General features: G+C 46.9%; 1 protein-coding gene across 1 annotated transcript in view; it reads left to right on the plus strand.

The window, feature by feature from the left end:
- The first annotated feature begins 966 nt into the window (after positions 1-966).
- Positions 967-19,099, plus strand: part of HSD11B2 (hydroxysteroid 11-beta dehydrogenase 2) — a 40,032-nt gene continuing 21,899 nt past the window's right edge. The window contains exon 1 of the mRNA XM_083163923.1: positions 967-1,340. Coding sequence (XP_083020049.1) covers positions 1,064-1,340 — 277 coding nt within the window. The 5' untranslated portion in view covers positions 967-1,063. The remainder of the gene's footprint in view (positions 1,341-19,099) is intronic.

Raw genomic sequence — 19,099 nt, forward strand, 5'->3', positions numbered from 1 at the left:
GAGAGAGCGCAGCTAGAGACCCGCAGGCGGCGCAGAGCTTCCCGGAGACCCGCAGGCAGCGCAGAGCTTCCCGGAGACTCGCAGAGCTTCCTGGAGACCCGCAGGCGGCGCAGAGCCCCCCAGACTCAGAGACCCGCATACAGCGCAAGGCGCACAGCTAGACACCCGCAAACAGCGCAACTGGAGCCCGCTGCAGACAGCGCAGAGCGCACATGGAGCCCCCTGCAGACAGCGCTCATGGAGCACAGAGCGCAAAGCGCCTAAAACCCCGCAGACAGCGCAGAGCGCACATGGAGCCCCCGGCAGACAGCACATGGAGCCCCCCTGCAGACAGCGCAGAGCGCACATGGAGCCCCCCGCAGACAGCACATGGACCCCCGCAGACAGCGCAGAGCGCACATGAAGCCCCCCTGCAGACAGCGCAGAGCGCACATGAAGCCCCCCTGCAGACAGCGCAGAGCGCACATGGAGCCCCCCGCAGAGCGCACATTGAGCCCCCCGCAGACAGCACATGGACCCCCGCAGACAGCGCAGAGCGCACATGGAGCCCCCTGCAGACAGCGCAGAGCGCACATGGAGCCCCCCGCAGACAGCGCAGAGCGCACATGGAGCCCCCCGCAGACAGCGCAGAGCGCACATGGAGACCAGCGCAGAGCGCACATGGAGACCAGCGCAGAGCGCACCCGGAGTCCTCTCCATCCAGCAGCCGCTCACCTGGGCGCAGAGAGCGGGAACCAGGAGAGGGATCACTGGCACCTGTCACTCCCAGGTAACTGAACTCCCCCCTCCGGTGTGTGCAGCAAGGGGGAGCTAATGGTGCTATGCCCTAATAACACAAGCCCAGCAGTGTGAGAGATGGGAAGGAGCCCAGTGACCTCCTGCTAACATGAACCCATTGGAGTAGAGATTAGAGAGTAGCCACTCCCTCCCTCCTGTGTTACTGGCTGCTCTTTTATAAATAGACTGCTGGTAGTAAGAGAGTGAGTGTGAGAGTGTGTGGTGTTGGTGAGTGCAGCACTTCTGTCCCCACACTGCTCCCTTGTGCCCTGCCTGCCTGCCTGCCATGGACCTCTCTACATCTCCCTCACTGTGGGCTTATGGCTCTGTCTGGCTCTTTTTCTCCCTCCTGGTATATTTTAAGTTCTCCCACTCTGACATGATCCTCACCCCAGCCCTGCTGGTGTACTTCTTCCTGCTGGTGCTCTTCGAATGGTTCTGCCACCTGTACCTCCCAATCCTTCTAGGAATCGTGCTGCTGAGCTCTGCATGTTGGTATGTGCTGAGCATCGCCTCTCCCAGGAGAATGCTACCTGTGGCGGGGAAGGCGGTGTTTATTACAGGTGAGTTACCTGTGCCCAGGTGTCATGCGGAATGTTTGCTGAAAGTTCACAACTTGTAACCTATAAGTAAACTGTTTCTTCTGTCTGTCTATCATAAGATAGTGTACCCCATATTCCAAACTTCTGTCTGAAGATAGTGTACCCCATATTCCAAACTTCTGTCTGAAGATAGTGTACCCCATATTCCAAACTTCTGTCTGAAGATAGTGTACCCCATATTCCAAACTTTTAATATCTATCTATCTATCTATCTATCTATCTATCTATCTATCTATCTATCTATCTATCTATCGTGTTCCAAATACACTATATTCAGATAGAGTAAAAGTTTGCAACATGTGGTACACTATCTTTAGATAGATAGTGTAAAACTTTGGAATATGGGGTACACTATGTTCAGATAGAGTGCCCCATGTTCCAAACTTCTATCTATCTTCAGATAGTGTACCCCATATTCCAAACTTCTATCTATCTGAAGAAAGTGTACCCCATGTTCCAAACTTCTATCTATCTGAAGATAGTGTACCCCATGTTCCAAACTACTATCTATCTGAAGATAGTGTACCCCATGTTCCAAACTTCTATCTTCAGATAGAAGTTTGGAATATGGGGTACACTATCTTCAGATATACATTTGGAACATGGGGTACACTAGCTAGTGTGCCCCATGTTCCAAACTTTTACTCTATCTATAGGCCAGATGCACTAAGCTTCAAAAGTGATAAAATGGAGAGTGATAAACCACCAGCCAATCAGCTCCTACCTGACATTTGTCAAACACAGTCTGTGACATGGCAGGTAGTAGCTGATTGGCTGGCTGTTTATCACTCTCCAATTTTATCACTTTTGAATCTCATTGCATCTGGCCCTAGGTGTGGTATATTTGTCCAACAGTCGGGATTATGGCAGTTTGTATACCGATATTGGAGTCCCGACTGCTGGTACTCTGACAAGGAGGTGAGAGCGCATCAAAGCCCCCCATGAGGGAGAATAGACCATCAGTCGGCATCCCAACTGTCGGGCATTTAACAGTCAGGATTCCGATGTTGTATACAAACGGTCGGAATGTCATCCGGCACCCTATCTATCCATCCATCCATCCATCCATCCATCCATCCATCCATCCATCTATAAGAAGATAATTCACATCATGTTAGGTGTCATCAAGATCCATTTAAAATCAGTCTCTGCATTCACTGGTATAGCGGCAACTTAGACAGGGGCAATGTGTGACATAAGAAATTTGCCTTAATGGGATCTAATGACAATAGTACATCATTCTGTCCACAAGAAATGTATGTACAGTATGCCTAGATTAGCTGGATGTATGGCCGGTACAGTAATTGTAAAGTGCAATGGTATACGCAGATGTAAATGCTGATAATATGTACGTAGGGTTTTACTGGGACACTGTGGCCAGGACAAATTAATTAGCATCCTGGCAGGGACAGTGTTGACATATTTGGAATAACTAAGTGTAACTCCCGCACATGTCTTTCTATGTACATCCATCAGCCAATAAACCGCGTGCTGCAGGGGGTGTGACGTGGGAGCGTGCACTGAAGCCGCGCTCAGTATGTGTGGCTGTAATGTGCGCTATGGTTATATAGATGCTGGTCTGCATAGGGGTCATTATGTGTGTGTGTGTGTATGTGTTTTTCTTTTGCTGAGTTTTTAGTTATGAGCAACTGGTTCATTTAACATGCAAGAGAGGCCCATTTATCATGGATAGCATTTGCAATATGATATTAGCGCCCAAGATCGCATTGGGTAAATGTATCACCTTGTACACGTGGGGACCGAAACCATGCTGGGGTCTCTCCTTCATACATTCCAGGGAGACCATATATTTGCAGGAAACCAAAATAGCCACAAATATTGGTTGGTAAACTGTTGTATGAATGTAGTTTAAAATCTTGGAAGTCAGATGTTTTTTGGGGGTTCTACCAATCTGAACTGATAGTCGCATTTGCGATATCTTTAGGAGGGTGTGTTTAGAAATCCCTCATTCAGGAGACCCACACACCAGAAGCAAATTACCAGTTTAAAGCTTTTCAACCCGGTCATTTGCTGGAAAACCTGGGGTTTTCGGTGGTGTGAATGGGTCAACACAGGTCTTAAATCCCAGCTCTCCGACCCTGCTCTTGACCAGGGTCGGAGTCCCGGGATTTACCGGGTTCAAAAGCTTTAACCTGGTAATTTGCTTTGTGGTGTGAATGGGGTCCGGCTGCACCAGGCAAAATTACCCGGCACTTAAAAATACCGGGTAATTGCTGGGTGGCCGGTGTGAAAGGGGTATAAGAATATTGACAATGGAATTCCAACAGGGAATCCAAGCGTATCATGGTCTACATCTCCCATAATCCTATGCATTACTGTCCGTCAATTGGATCTATACATGCACACATATTGCATAGGCATGTCAGGGGCAAACGCAGGATTTTCAGAAGGGGGTTTCCAGAGGGGCGGAGCACAGCACGGAGATGGACACTATATGCCGGGTCAGTTAAAGTATTATAGATAGACCAAATGTATATTAATAATAATAACAATAATAATATATACATACAGGGGCGCCAACAGCAGTGTAGACCCCTGGGCATAGCAATGTATTGGGGCCCCTACCGATCCTCCAGCGGTAGGGGTGGGTGAAGCTTTGATGTCCCGCGGGTGGTAGGGGGTATTATATCAACCGCTCAGCATGTAGGGCCTGGATCAGTAATTTCCACTAATTACCCCTTTACTGCACAGATGGTGGGAGATGGGGTGGGAGAAGGGGGCATTGGGCTGAATGAAGGGGCCCTGATACATACCTTCCAGGGTGGTAGAGGAAGTTTAATACGCAGAGGAGGGGTGTATAGTGGAGTGGCTTATTATTCATAATTTTCTGGTGGGAGGACAACTTGCTTGACTGCAGATATCTCCAGTTCCCAGAAATAGATTTCTTAGATTTTAATGGAATTAAAAATGGTACTCTTTACCTAGCACGGCGCCCACGATTTTGATCGTGGGCATCGCAGGTAAAAAAATCGCGGGCATTGAATGCACTAAAACTCGGGTGCGACGCGACCGACGCGATGCCCGCGATTTCCCATAGGGAACAATGTTAAATTTCTCAATTGACCCGATTTTACTGTTCAATGCCTCAATTGACACGATTTTTCCATAGGAAACAATGTTAAATGGCCCACAGAGGCCAAATAACCACCCTGAAGTGTGAAATGGCCCCCACAATTGGTAACAACACCCCACGATCAACGTCAACCCGAAGCGTGGCGAGCGCAGCGGTACGCGTCCTACGACCTTTTCATACCCCCACTATCCACGTCGGCGTGGAGTTGAGAATAGAATAGTGTAGCGAGCCACCGAGCCCCGCGAGGGGACGCGGATACCTTCACAGGTAAACGCGTCCCTTCGCGGGCTTCACAGGTATCCGCGTCCCCTCGCGGGGCTCGCTGCGCTCGCCACGCTTCGGGCTCGGTGGCTCGCTGCGCTCGCCACACTATTCTATTCTCAACTCCACGCCGACGTGGATAGTGGGGGTATGAAAAGGTCGTAGGACGCGTACCGCCGCCCCTCGCGGGCTCGCTGCGCTCGCCACGCTTCGGGTTCACGTTGATCGTGGGGTGGTGTTAACAATTGTGGGGGCCATTTCACACTTCAGGGTGGTTATTTGGCCTCTGTGGGCCATTTAACATTGTTTCCTATGGAAAAATCGTGTCAATTGAGGCATTGAACAGTAAAATCGGGTCAATTGAGAAATTTAACATTGTTCCCTATGGGAAATCGCGGGCATCGCGTCGGTCGCGTCGCACCCGATTTTTTAGTGCATTCAATGCCCGCGATGGGCGCCGTGCTAGGTAAAGAGTACCTTAAAAACTAGCCAATCCCCCCACCAAATGGTGTTGGGGACTAGGGGATCAGAGTTCAGGAGGCAGAGCAATCTGCCAACAAGTATATAAAACTACATACCAGGTGTGTGGAGCCGGAGTAGTAACCAGCTGCTGGAAGGCCAATTTCTCTGGTTCTGGGAACAGTAGAGATAAGCTACTAGTGTCCATCAAAGTGGGAGAGTCCCAGCTTTTGGAATATACCCTCAGAAAAACTCTAAGTCAGACAGCACCTGAAATATCTGACTGGGAAGAGCAATTAACAGGCTTGGATGGGGACCACTGCTTTGAAGTCAGATATCTCCGGTTCCCAAGGGCCGATTTTTAAAATTCTTGTACCCATGGAAAGAGGGGACCCTCAGCTTTCAGCCTAGGGTCCTAAGACTCTTGGGGGGGGGGGTTTTCTGGGTACTCAGAAACCCCCCCTGCGTGCGCTACTGCATGTGAACGCCGCACCGCCACACAGTTGCACCTATGCAGCAGATGCGACAGAGTAGTACAGATCGCAATTGTGTAGATTCAGGAGCATGTATAATGCTAAACATCACAAGATCCCTCCACAAAATGTATGTGCTGCTCAATCCTTTAGGGCAGATGTATTAATAAGCCTTAACAAGAGATAACTTCAAGGGTGATAAGGAGAGATAAACATCCAGCCAATCAGCTGCTAACTGCCATGTTACAGGCTGTGTTTGAAAAAAGTCAGTAAGGAGCTGATTGGCTGGATGTTTTTCTCTCCTTATCACCCTTGAAGTTATCTCTTGTTAAGGCTTATTAATACATCTGCCCCTTTAACCTGGAACGTTGGCTTCTGCTAGAATATAAGGATGTCAGAAGCAGCAAAGCCAGTATTGTGACCCTCTGTATAATGACCTAGAGCGTAATAAACATGCATTTTGGCAATGTGCACCTAGATCTCTGCAGCAGCGCTGGGGTTTGGCGGGCGAGGAGGCAGCACAGGGGAATGTATGGTAGAAGTTAGAGCACCGTATAAATGGCACTTTGTCTGCCATCTAGGCAAATCTCATTGGCAGAGAAAGCAATTATAATGTTCTGTCCTGTGCATCCGATTGTCAGAACATATAACTGACTCATTGTTTTATAGAGCGCCGTGTCATTTGTTATTCCTGGGAACTGTTCTAGGATCAGCCTGCGCTCATATGGAATACTTCATGTTGTAACAGAGGACATTTAGGTCACCATGCATTGGGTTCACCACTGAAGGTTGACACCTGAAATAGGTCGACCTGGCTAAGATCGACAGGGTTGGAAGGTCGACACAAGCATTCAGTCAAAAGATCAACATGAGTTTTTCACTTTTCTTTGTGCCGACAGGCGGTATTTCATGCCCTACCATCCACTACGGCAGGGCTGGGCAACACCAGCCCTCCAGATGTTAATGAACTACACATCCCAGGATGCCTTGCATCAGTTTCAGCATGGCCTCATAGCAAAACTAATGCAAAGCATCCTGGGATGTGTAGTTCATTATTATCTGGAGGGCCGGTGTTGCCCAGCCCTGCACTACGGCGTGATGGAAGATTACCACAGTGTGTGAGGGCCGCGGTACACTTTCAAGGTGTTCTTGTCGACATTCGGAACAAATAAAGAGAAAAACTGATGTCAACCTTTTGACTGTGGACCGAATGCTTGTGTCAACCTTCTAACCCTGTCAACATTAGCCACGTTGACCTATTTTGGCCCTGTTGACCTTAAGTGGTTGACTCAATGCATGTTGACCTAAATTGGGTCAACACGATGACCCGTACCCTGTAACTAAGAGCAAGGAAAGTAGTACAGCAGCAGCATCCGCGGATAGGCATAGGTTTGACTTGAGGGCACAGGGGGTTTCTCAGGGGTAAGTTCTAATGATGGGATGTTGCCCATAGCAACCAGAACAATTAGAAGGTGCTAAATAAAGAAGTAGAATCTGCTATGGGCAACATCCTGTCCTGTCAGAACTCTCATCTTTGTTAATGTACCTACCCCTCAGGGGGAAATTTACTAAGAAGGGAGTTCTGTTTCATATGGGATGTTGCTATGGCAACCAACCAGATTCTATCTATTATCTTCTAGAACACAGGTAGCCAACTCCAGTCCGCGAGAGCTACCAACAGTGCATGTTTTCCAGGTCTCCTCACAGAATCACAAGTGAAGTAATTAGCTCCACCTGTGGATCTTTTGTAATTTGCCAGTGAGTAATGAGTGCACCTGCTAGGTGGTCTGGAAAACATGAACTGTTGGTAGCTATCGAGGACTGGAATTGGCTACCCCTGTTCTAGAAGGTTCTACATAAATAAGAAGTAAATTTTGAATGGTTGCCCATAGCAACATCCCATGTGAGACCGGACTCCCATCTTAGTAAATTTACCCCCCAGTGTCTATATGTGAAAGCGCTGATCACAGACACTACCGGGCGGATCTTCCTGAGGGCGCTCTGTATGCATGCGTAGTCATTCGGTTATCGCTCCATCTGTGAATTTGCTGAATGAGGCCCACAGCACTTATTTGATACCTGTGATTTTCCTGCTTTAGACCGTTAATAAATAAGCCTGATCCTGGGATTTGCCGTAACCATGTGGCGAGAGACATTGCTGCATAATTTAAACAAAATATTTGCTTGATAAATAGCCCCCGTGGCATGAGCTATGCGCTGGGGAGATGTATACTCCCTGTGGCCTGGGGGGACGTTGTAACATCTTTTGTGTACGTGGCTCAAGTGACATTGGATATTTGTTACAATTCTATTGCGTTTTTGTCATCATGGATCCAAACCCCTGCATAACGGATGATTTGCAGAACTTAACATGTGTTCCAGGGCTGCAAATCATTCGGCTGGGCCCCAGACCTCCAAATGGGACACAGGGGGCAATTCAGGCCTGATGGCTCAGGTCCGATCTTGCCCCCGGTCCCGATGGTAGGTGTTTGCACATGTGCAAAGCCTTCGGTGAGTTTCACAGACGCCTGGGTGTACGCTCGATTGTGGGCAGGCAGGGGACGGGCAGCACATTATGGGCGCGTCCACAAAAAAAGAGGACGTGCCCATGAAATGCTGGGCGTACCCTTGTGAAAGCAGACGTGCCATGCATCATCGGGGGCGGGCGGATTACATAACATGAAGTCAGCTCCCGCTCCTAATTTGTGGATAGCGGCCATTTGCCCATGCCCTTTTTATTTTAACAATGTATAGGGTTCATAGGTCACCTATATTCTGACCCCCAAAAAATGGAATCTGCAAATCCGGATTACCGACATGTTGACTTTTGGCCACTGAACTCTTGTTTTGGACAGTGGAACAAACTTCCGCCTAGCACTGACTGATGAAATGACGACTCTGAGTTGAACTCTGGGCACTTTTATGATTTGCAAATCTGATCTTTGGATGAAATCATTGAATTGGTTGAAAATATTGTCAATGTACTGACGCATATTGGTGTATTGGAGAATCGTTACATCGGGGAAAATGACATGGGATCCTGTAATCCTTGAGTGAAACTACATCTACTAGCTCTGGAAGCGTTTGCTTCGAGCAGGCTTACTAGTTGCATATATTTAATTGAATTATATGTAGTCTATGGGAAAGTGGGGTCCTTATACTGTGGTTAAAATACATTGAGGGTGCAATTGAAATGTTTTTCTTGGCCCCTGTTGGGCATCTACAAATTTAATTGTTTCTCCATTCGGGCTCCTGTTCGTATTGATTGCTACACCTTAAAATTCACCATCCAAACAGACTTTGCACATATTTTTCCTCACACCAAAGCAGGCTATGGGAAGAAATGTTGTCGTCCCCACCCCCGGCTAACAGATCTCTAAATGGAGCAACAATTGAATTGCTTTATTTTGCTCCTCCCAGTGGTAGACGTGGGGTAAAACAATTGAATCATCCCCTGAGCATCTTGATGTCGAGGGTTATTCAGACCTGATCACTTCTCTGCTAATTTGCAGAGCCAAATCTCACCCTGTGAAAGGAATCGAATGATTGGGCGGTCTGCAAATTCGCTGCCCCCAAAGAGGGGAATAGTCTATCTGGCTTATATGGGACTTTTTTATTTTTTTATTTCTTTGCTGAATTATTTCTTAATGGTTTTGGTGACGTAATCTGGCACAGATCGGATTCTGTTACTTTCAGGGGTGTCATTTTATTAGACACGGAAGGCTTCCTGAGTGCACATGTAGTGAACTATTGTTTGCAGAGCATTGCCGTTAGTGTATGGCTGGGTAGTAAGTGAAATACGATAACACTCACATATGTTCTGCTTTATATATTAACAAAATACTCAGACACATTCAAGAGACACAAGGGGGCTTATGCAGCAGCCCATGAGATGCAGGCAGGCGCATTGCTGGAAACTCTGCCTGTAATAGATGTAGTATAAAGCAGTCGGTCTTGCTTTTTAAATTATTGTCACTGTAAGGGGAGAATTAAGTCGTTTTCACAGCCGCAGTGACAATCTAAACTGACAGGAGCTATTTAATTTTTGCCAATCGATGTGGGTGCCCATTATTTGTGCTTGTACCCTCCTGGTGGCTTTTGGTTGTCCAAATGCATCACTCCCATTAGTTTGCACAGATGCTGCTGCTCTAAGAGACTAAACCTGGCGCATTTGGCTGCAACATGCGCGATAAGTAATGGGTGCCATAAAATAACAGGGTGGTATTCAATTTCGGGGGCTATTTCTGAAAGGGGAAATAACACCCGCCACCTATTCAATGAGGCCGTTTCCAACAGCATTAAAGGCAGATTTCAACAAAACAGATCCGGCTTTAAAACAAGTTGAATCTGTTTTGTCAGAAACAGCCGCGGATTGTCAAATTCACATCCGTTTCTCGACAATCCACTGTCATTTTCACTGACACAGCCACTTTTTGTCGAGTTGCAGGCGAGCTGGCCTGAAAATGGCCTGGGATTCCGACTGTCAGGACGTTCCGAGAGTCGGAATCCCACATTAAATACCCCCCAAATTCAAGAATGGCTTGAAATGGAGGCAGACTTTCCAGAATCATGGCTATTTCCGAAGGATCATAGGGGGAGCTATATCAGGACTTTTATAAAATAAGTAGTGGTTTGGTTGTTAAGAGCATCTTCTTCACTCTTGACCACCTTAACGATTGGAAATTATTATTATTTTTTTTACCCCTTAATGGCCAGACCAATGATCATGTGTTTCAGTGGAAATAACTTTTCAGGGACAATTCAATTGGGACTGATGCTGAATAGTGCCGGAAAGAGTTCCGGGTAATATTCAATTAGCCTTATTGGCTTTCCGCTCTCTCCTTCCTGAGTTTAAATCAGTGGGTACTTGTTTCCTAGCACGGTGCCCATTGCATCGTATACCATAACACTTAATATGGTATACGATGCGATGCAACGCGATATTGTACAATAAAATATCGCATCTTATGACATACGATGCAATCTTTGATTGTACAAGCACCCTGATAGGTCCTTACAATGTTTAATGGACCCCCATTGTCAACGCCACCCCCCGGATGAACGCCAACCCGAAGCGTAACAAGCGGCGGCAGTACGCATCCTCCGACCTTTTCATACCCCCACTATCCACGTCGTTGTGGAGTTGATTTTAGATAGTGTGGCAAGCGCAGAGAGCCACCGAGCCCGAAGTGTGGCGAGAGTGGAATACATGTAAAGTAATCCGTGTCCCCTCGCGGGGCTCGCTGCGCTCGCCACGCTTCGGGCTCGATGGCTCACTGCGCTCGCCACACTATCTATCATCAACTCCACGCTGACGTGTATAGTGGGGGTATGAAAAGGACGGAGGACGCGTACCGCCGCCCCTCGCGGGCTCGCTGTGCTCGCCACGCATCGGGTTTGCGTTGATAGTGGGGGTGCATTTAACATTGTAAGCCCCCATCACAATTAAAAAACGCATCGTATGTGGCTATATGGCATGCGATGCAATCAGATGCCCTACGATGGACATCGGGGCGCCGTGCTAGGAAACAAGTACCGAAACCTGAAATAACTAGTGTCGGATATAAGCTGCGGGCTTACTGAATGCACCAACAACATCACGCTAGGCACTTAAGTCGGAGAATGCTGTTTATAGCGGCTAACCCCCGACTTTAGATGCCGCATACTGGATCTCCAGACTACTGGGCATGATGCAGTCAATTGAATAGCTCCGGGGCCACCATTCCTGGCATTATTCAACATTGTGTTAATTGAATTGCCCCTTTTTGTGTCAGTCTATCAGGTGATTTATTTTATTTGCCACTAGAGTGACCTTTTCACATTGCCAATATATTTTTTTCAAGTTTTATGAGTAACCCACTATCCAGCTGTGGCACCACAGAAACCATTAATAATCCTGATCCCGATGACAGTGACATTATTAAACAACGTAACCCTTTTAAGATCAAAATTGGCAGCCGCATGTTATTCCTTCATGATTTTATATGCCTCATATGAATTATATTTATACCGCACCATATGAAATCTGTATGGTTTTTAATAGTGCGAGGCAATATTCCAACATCAGCTCGGTAACTCTTATATAACTGTTATTGCTCTCTGGAGAACGCAGCACTTTTTTTTTCTTATTCTTTTAAATCCCCTTAAAGCAAGTAGTAAAAAACCAGAAAGCTCAGTAGATGCAGTAGTTGTGGTGAGCCAAGAACAGTTATGTTCCCCACTGGAGATCTGTGGAGAGTGATAGGTCTGGCCGCAAAACCAACACTATGAAATTCTGTCCAGATGAGGCGAAAAGTATGGCTTACCTGCTCCGGACCTCTCTACATTAGATGACAGGATGTCTGGTGCGTTTAGAAAAGAAAAAAACTGAACAGCTAGAAGAACACATACAGTAGGTGTCTAAGAAGTAGCGGTAAGACACATCAGCATTGAAATGCTTTCCCAATTTAAGAAGAAACTCATATTGGAGGAACCACATTTATCTGGTGGCAACCTCATCCACCACCATCCCGATAGGCCTCTCGTCGGTTAGCTTTGGTCACACAAAGCAGTGAAAATCGCATTGGTTTTTTTCACCACTAGGTGGTGCCATCTCAGAAATGCCTTAGCCCTACATGGCAGTGGGAACCAGCATTTTTGCATCTGCACCTCGCACCACCACCCATGTGTTATTGTGTGCTACGTGTAGAGACTTGGAGTTATTGTACAATGCAGTTGGTCGCTGTTAACCAGTGTTCGTTGATATCTGGCGGAAGGGGGAAGAAAGAAGCAAGACGAACAAAAGAGATCAGGGAAGAGATATCCTTAACTGCCTGTGATCAGTCCCATGCAGATTACGAAAAGTCGGGTAATGGCTGGTTGTTATGGGCTACTTTTGAGGGTGCATTCTCTTATAAAGCTGCATTAACAGTCATATCTGCATGCATGAGTTAAACTTATGACGACACATCGGTAAACCTGAGGTTATGCCAACAGAGCGGATGATCCATGTGTGTAACAACGCACTGATCCGCTCCTGATAGATTTGCTGTTTGATCTAGCAGTCAATATATCTATACCTTGAGGGTATAGTAGATGGGCAAAAGCCTACAAGAGTCACAAGCCCATGGCGGCAGTACATAATCCCAGAAAATTTGACCTCATGCTTTGTGAATTACAGGATACCACTGTTGCCTATCAAAGAACAAGACGAGTTCTAGACCATCAAAGCTTCGGCCATCTGTGGTCCATGAACCATTAGGCAGAAACCATTGACTCATCCAATGATGGTTTGCTTGTGTGCATGTACAGTCAGTACTTACCACAGTGGAGACTCTCCATCAGTGGTTGACCATCGATCGTGTGTGTCTGTGGGGGGAAGCCATCAATGGTTACAAAACCATAGATTGTTAGTGGCCAACCCTTGCTGGAAAATAATGGTTTAGGACCAAAATCTTCTGCTACCAAATGAGATAACCTTTAAAAAGTACATGTGTTGATTGAGGCAGCGATTACCATTAATACATGTACAGTATCTCTACTTTGTTAAGGAAAATAAACGGAACCTTTTTAACTAACTACAGTAGCTTACTTTTTATAAAGTACAACCTTACAGTTGCTTATTTGATGTTTTACGGAAAATCGTCATACTTTCTCAGAAAAACACGTTTTACTTACGACCTGGGGTTAAGATCACTCCCCCGAATGAGCAGTGGTTAGGTCTCCTCCTCTCTCCGTATGGATGATTTTAAATATTTACTCCATTCAACTTTTTATTTGCTTATCAAAGCTGTCTTTGTCCTTGTAAAAGGACGATGGAAATGAGTTCATGAAGCCTACAGTCATAGGGTTACCAGGCCTGCCCCTTAATACGAGACACATGTGCCCCATTCCCCCACGCTTTCTGCCAACACTTTGATGGTCGGTTGTGTAAACGTTCCCTGTAGTAGCCCAGATTCATGCCTGCATTTGGCGTTCATAAAAAGCATACATGTATTCTAAGCAAGACTTTAGGGTCTAATGAACCTTGGGAAATGTCATAGTAATACAGTAGGTAGTGTTTCCAGAGCTACTGTATATCCCTATACTGCAAGGCTGGGAGCTGGCTTACAGTACTTACTGTTTCTTTCTGGTTCAAGTTGATAGATCTACAGCATCTAGACCAGGGGTGGCCAAAGTGGTCCTCGAGATCTACCAATGGTTCACATGTTCCAAATCCCTTAGCTGGTGCACAGCCGTAGCCATTACTAACTGTCACATTTCCCAGGTCACCTAGCTGGTGTACAGCTGTAGCCATTACTAACTGTCACATTCCCCAGGTCACCTAGCTGGTGTACAGCTGTAATCATTACTAACTGTCACATTTCCCAGGTCACCTAGCTGGTGCACAGCTGTAGTCATTAATAACTGACACATTTCCCAGGTTACCCAGCAGGTGCACAGCTGTAGTCATTACTAACTGTCACATTTCCCAGGTTACCTAGCTGGTGCACAGCCGTAGCCATTACTAACTGTCACATTTCCCAGATCACCTAGCTGGGGCACAGCTGTAGTCATTACTAACTGTCACATTTTCAAACCTGCTGCATTCATCCCTACTATAGATCCACAGGTTGCCTGAGACACATGAACTGTTGGTAGATCTTGAGGACAGGTTTGGCCACCATCCATATCGGCATAGAGGAAGAATATAATAGTGTGCCGAGTGTAGTGCAGTACCGAGCACTAAAACATGGCGAGGGGTCCATGTCGACATTGGCACAAAAAAATTGTGAAAAACTCATGTTGACCATGTGTCCATATTTTTTCATGTCAACCTTTTTGTCCCTTTTGACCTTGTCGATCTATTGCATGTCAACCTATTGGGGTCACCCCATTGACTGCCTATCTAATAATCCACACCCATCCTGCTGTGCATCTGCAAATATAGGCTGCCGGGGAGGGATTTGCAGAGACTGTCCTCAGGCTAGAGTTGGCTCCAAGCACCAAAGAGCAATGCTTGGTAAATAACGGCATTTCGACAACCAATAGAAAATGATGTGAATGACTGTACTGAGTAGTAACTTGGTTAAAGTATGAACCAATTACTTTTATCTATTACTTTAACCCAGGCATGGCCAAAGTGTGACCCTCCAGCTATTGTGAAACTACATATCCCAGCATGCCTTGCCACACTTTTGCTATTAGGGAATGCTAAAACTATGGCAAGGCATGCTGGGATGTGTAGTTTCACAACAGCTGGAGGGACACAGTTTGGCCATGCCTGTTTTAACCTATTGTTAAATAGAACCGATACTAAGATTTGCCATAAGCATTTGCAAACATCCGTTTCTGCATGATGTAAGCCACATATTGACTTTATAATAGACCCCTAGGCACCTTGGCATGTCATTTCTCTGATCAAACCAGTTCCTCTGGTGACAGATGTCTTCTCCTGGTCGGCAGACCGATGTTCCTGACACTTGTGATATGCACTGATATGAAGCCGGTTGGTAATGTTCACAAAACTGGTAATTCCTGTAACAGTTACAGAGATGGTACCATTTATTGCAGGTATTGCAGGTTCTTTAAGTTCAGTTAACTGATCATTTGCAGCTTTGGGGCAAAACCTATATACAGTACGTGTTCTCATCTGGCTGAACCAGGCTGCTGCGGGGTAGGGAATGGTTACTGCTAGGTTTTGCAGATAAATGTTTGCACCCGACAACCAACTGTGGTAGAGGCAGGCTAAGGATGACTGTAGTGTGGTATATCTGTGATAATGTCAGACTAGTGTTCATTCGATCACCCGCCATATTTGAAAACCCATGCAGTTCCTCTTCCCTGCCTGGGCTGTCGCTGTCTGGTTTGCATATAAGGGCATGATCATAGGCAAATCTAGAAATATGCTAATTGCTGGTCCTAGACTACACATAAAGGATTTGCGCGCGAAAAAGCCGTGCATGCAAAAAAGGAGTGTGGCCTCATTTTGAGGGGCGTGGCTTAACAGGGGCAAGTCACACACCCCTCCCTCCCAACACTACCTCAACTCATCCACCCATTCCCCCTCCCCCCCCCCCCCCCCACCTTCACACCCCAACCCGCATGAGTGCAACTTACCCTGAGGGAGCATGCGCAAATAACACTGACTCACTGCACATACCGGCACCCAGAGGAGTCAGGGCGGAGTCTCAGGACGGGACTGAGTCTGTCAATCCCCGCCGCCACATTAGCACTCATTGCACTCATGCGGGTTGGGGTGTGAAGGTGGGGGGGGAATGGGGATGGGTGGATGAGTTGAGGTAGTGTTGGGAGGGAGGGGTGTGTGACTTGCCCCTGTTAAGCTTTATCGCGCGCAAATCCATTATGTGTAGTCTAGGACCAGCAATTAGCATATTTCTAGATTTGCCTATGATCAGCCCTGATATGCAAACCAGACAGCGACACCCCAGGCAGGGAAGAGGAACTGCATGGGTTTTCAAATATGGCGGGTGATCGAATGAACACTAGTCTGACATTATCACAGATATACTACACTACAGTCATCCTTAGCCTGCCTCTACAACAGTTGGTTGTCGGGTGCAAACATTTATCTGCAAAACCTAGCAGTAACCATTCCCTACCCCGCAGCAGCCTGGATCAGCCAGATGAGAACACGTACTGTATATAGGTTTTGCCCCAAAGCTGCAAATGATCAGTTAACTGAACTTCAAGAACCTGCAATACCTGGAATAAAAGGTACAATCTCTGTAACTGTTACAGGTATTACCAGTTTTGTGAACATTACCAACCGGCTTCATATCAGTGCATATCACAAGTGTCTGGAACATCGGTCTGCCGACCAGGAGAAGACATCTGTCACCAGAGGAACTGGTTTGGTCAGAGAAGCGACATGCCAAGGTGCCTAGGGGTCTATTATAAAGTCAATATACCCCTAGGCTGCGAATGGATGTTCATGTAAAACATCCTGGTGGGCCGGCGTACCACCATTCGCAAGGTGGGGTTTGGTTGACTCGCAAGGATGCGAAATACGCATCCGAGCGAATCCAACCAGAAAAAAACCCTAGGTCCTTACTTTGTAATGGAGTATGGATAAGTTGGATTATATTGAATGCTTGTGTGGTTTTTATTTTTACTTTACACGTTACTGTAATGGGAAATGAGGGGGAATGGGCTCAGACCATTGGTTACATGGCAAAACACGCCACTTATTCAGATACAGTATAATTGTGTTCTGGGGTTTAATAGTGGAATATTCCACCCAGCACCCGGCGTAATAATGTCAGTAGTACTGAATGAAACTACAAACGTAGAGCGTACAAAGCGCTGGCATATACAATATCAAAATAAGAGTTACAACACACGGTAATTACATGGTGGCATTTCCCAGATGTTCCTGCACTAAAACAAAATGATTTATTTTGCCCAGTGTAATGTGAAAACATGTTTGTGTGTGTGTGTGCGTGTGCGTGTGGCACAAATAATTAGCATTTGCAGTGCAATAAAAATATCAAGTTTCCATTACTCCATGTACAACAGAAGCCTTTTCTGTGTCGGCAGAAGGACAGCACATCTGGGTATGGGTCATTTGGGTCGACTCGATTTATGTCGACATGCATTGAGTCGACCACTGAAGCTCGACTGGGCTTAGGTCGACCCCTGAAATAGTCAACACAAGGTCGACGTGTGTTTTGCATGTTTTTTTTTTTTTTTGTCCCGAATGACGACAGTCGACATGGACACTGTCAAAGTGTACTGCATCCACTTTGCATGGATAGCTGCGTTAACCATGGTTTTTGGCACGGAGCCTCGCTGCGGTCGACACACTATTATATTCTCTCACCACGCCGTAGTGGATGGTAGGGCATGAAATACGCCTGTAGGCTCAAAAAACCATGAAAAACTCATGTTGACCTTTTGACCTTCCCATTGTCGACCTAATGCTTGTGCCCACCTTCCAACACTGTCCGCCAACCATGCCATATTCCACAGGACCGATCCGAACTCCTGGGTCTACCCTGTTATGATTACAGCTACACCAAGTTGATAGCATAGTAGGTTGGGTCAGTAGGTTCTTCACTAAGACAGAGCAATGACGGAATTGCATTGCTCGGGGGTGTGGCCAGCACAATTGCATCATGTTGGCCATGCCCCCCCACCACCATACAATGCTGCTATTACATGCATTGCACAGCGGTGGGCGGGGCTACAATGACTCAATTCGGGGGATCCGATTTTTTTGGGAGCCTCTTGGCCATTCTTGGAGAGTAGGCAACCCTGTCCTATTACACCCTTATGGTATTCTCAAAGTTCCGCACTGGAAAAATCATTCAATGGTGAGTGAGTTGCGTATGGATTTGCAGATGGCCGGTGATCACCATCTGCGACACCCCCCCCCTCTTGGTTTCCATCCTATGTGAAACAACTGTCGGAGTTCTGACTATATTGTTCCTATCTGGGCTGGTTTGTGCTGCCGTGGAACTGGTACTAATGATCACCACCGGTACTTACCTCTGTCTGCTTATTAACTGCCCTGTTGATTACTGGTGCGGCCGGCGGCACCTCGCGCACACAGACTGGTGCATTGTCCGCTGCGTGCATGCAGAGATTTCCTGCTCTCGGATAAAATGACCGTTTTGGGCTAATTTTAGATAATGTGCTGTAAGAAGCTTTTACAAACGTCTGAAAGTACAGCTTGTAAAGGCTGATTCCGCTGGGAATGGGGCGATGGCAGGCATCCAACCTGCTGTTTGCTGATCGTTTCTGGCTGCTCTCCAAGGGGTATTCTGTCTAGGAACTAGCTGTGAGACTATAATCGCCGGTGCATGCGGATTCCAGGAACTGGGGTCCCTGTTACAGCTGCACATATCCATCACTTACACCAGAACCCACAATGCCGTTCTTTATGGCTTGTATGTGGCAAAAGACTCTCTGATATCGGTAATGATCATCTTAACGGGTGTCAGAATTATATTAAAATATAGACTGTATTATAATTATATGCAATTAGCTTCTTATGTGTATAGCTACATAATCGTACATAATCTAACCATCGTAGATGATTGGTACTTGAAGGGAAATGATCTGTGTGTACAGTAAACACAAAGCAAATCTGCAGGAAATGATTGTCTCATTGGCCTACCCTAAGGGCTGTTTCACACAGTACGGTTCCTGCCGCACGGTGAAATCCCGTACGGCCAGGGAGCCGTGCCGCACTCAGCAGTTGTGAATGGACACTATTGTGTCCATTCACACGGGACGGCCACGGCCCGGCCGCACGGCTGCAGCCGGATCCCCCCACTGGAAGGGACGGCTGCCGGGCTGTGGCCATCCCTGCCATTATAAAATTCTGAGTGCGGCGCTGCTCCCTGACCGTACGGGATTTCACCGTGCGGCAGGAACCGTACTGTGTGAAACAGCCCTAAGGCTTCATCCGCTGTAGTAGCCGGGGTGCAGCTGCTGTGGGTCCCACAGCT

The sequence above is a fragment of the Crinia signifera genome, chromosome 11 (assembly GCF_055691185.1).
Source record: "Crinia signifera chromosome 11, ASM5569118v1, whole genome shotgun sequence".
Taxonomy (NCBI): domain Eukaryota; kingdom Metazoa; phylum Chordata; class Amphibia; order Anura; family Myobatrachidae; genus Crinia; species Crinia signifera.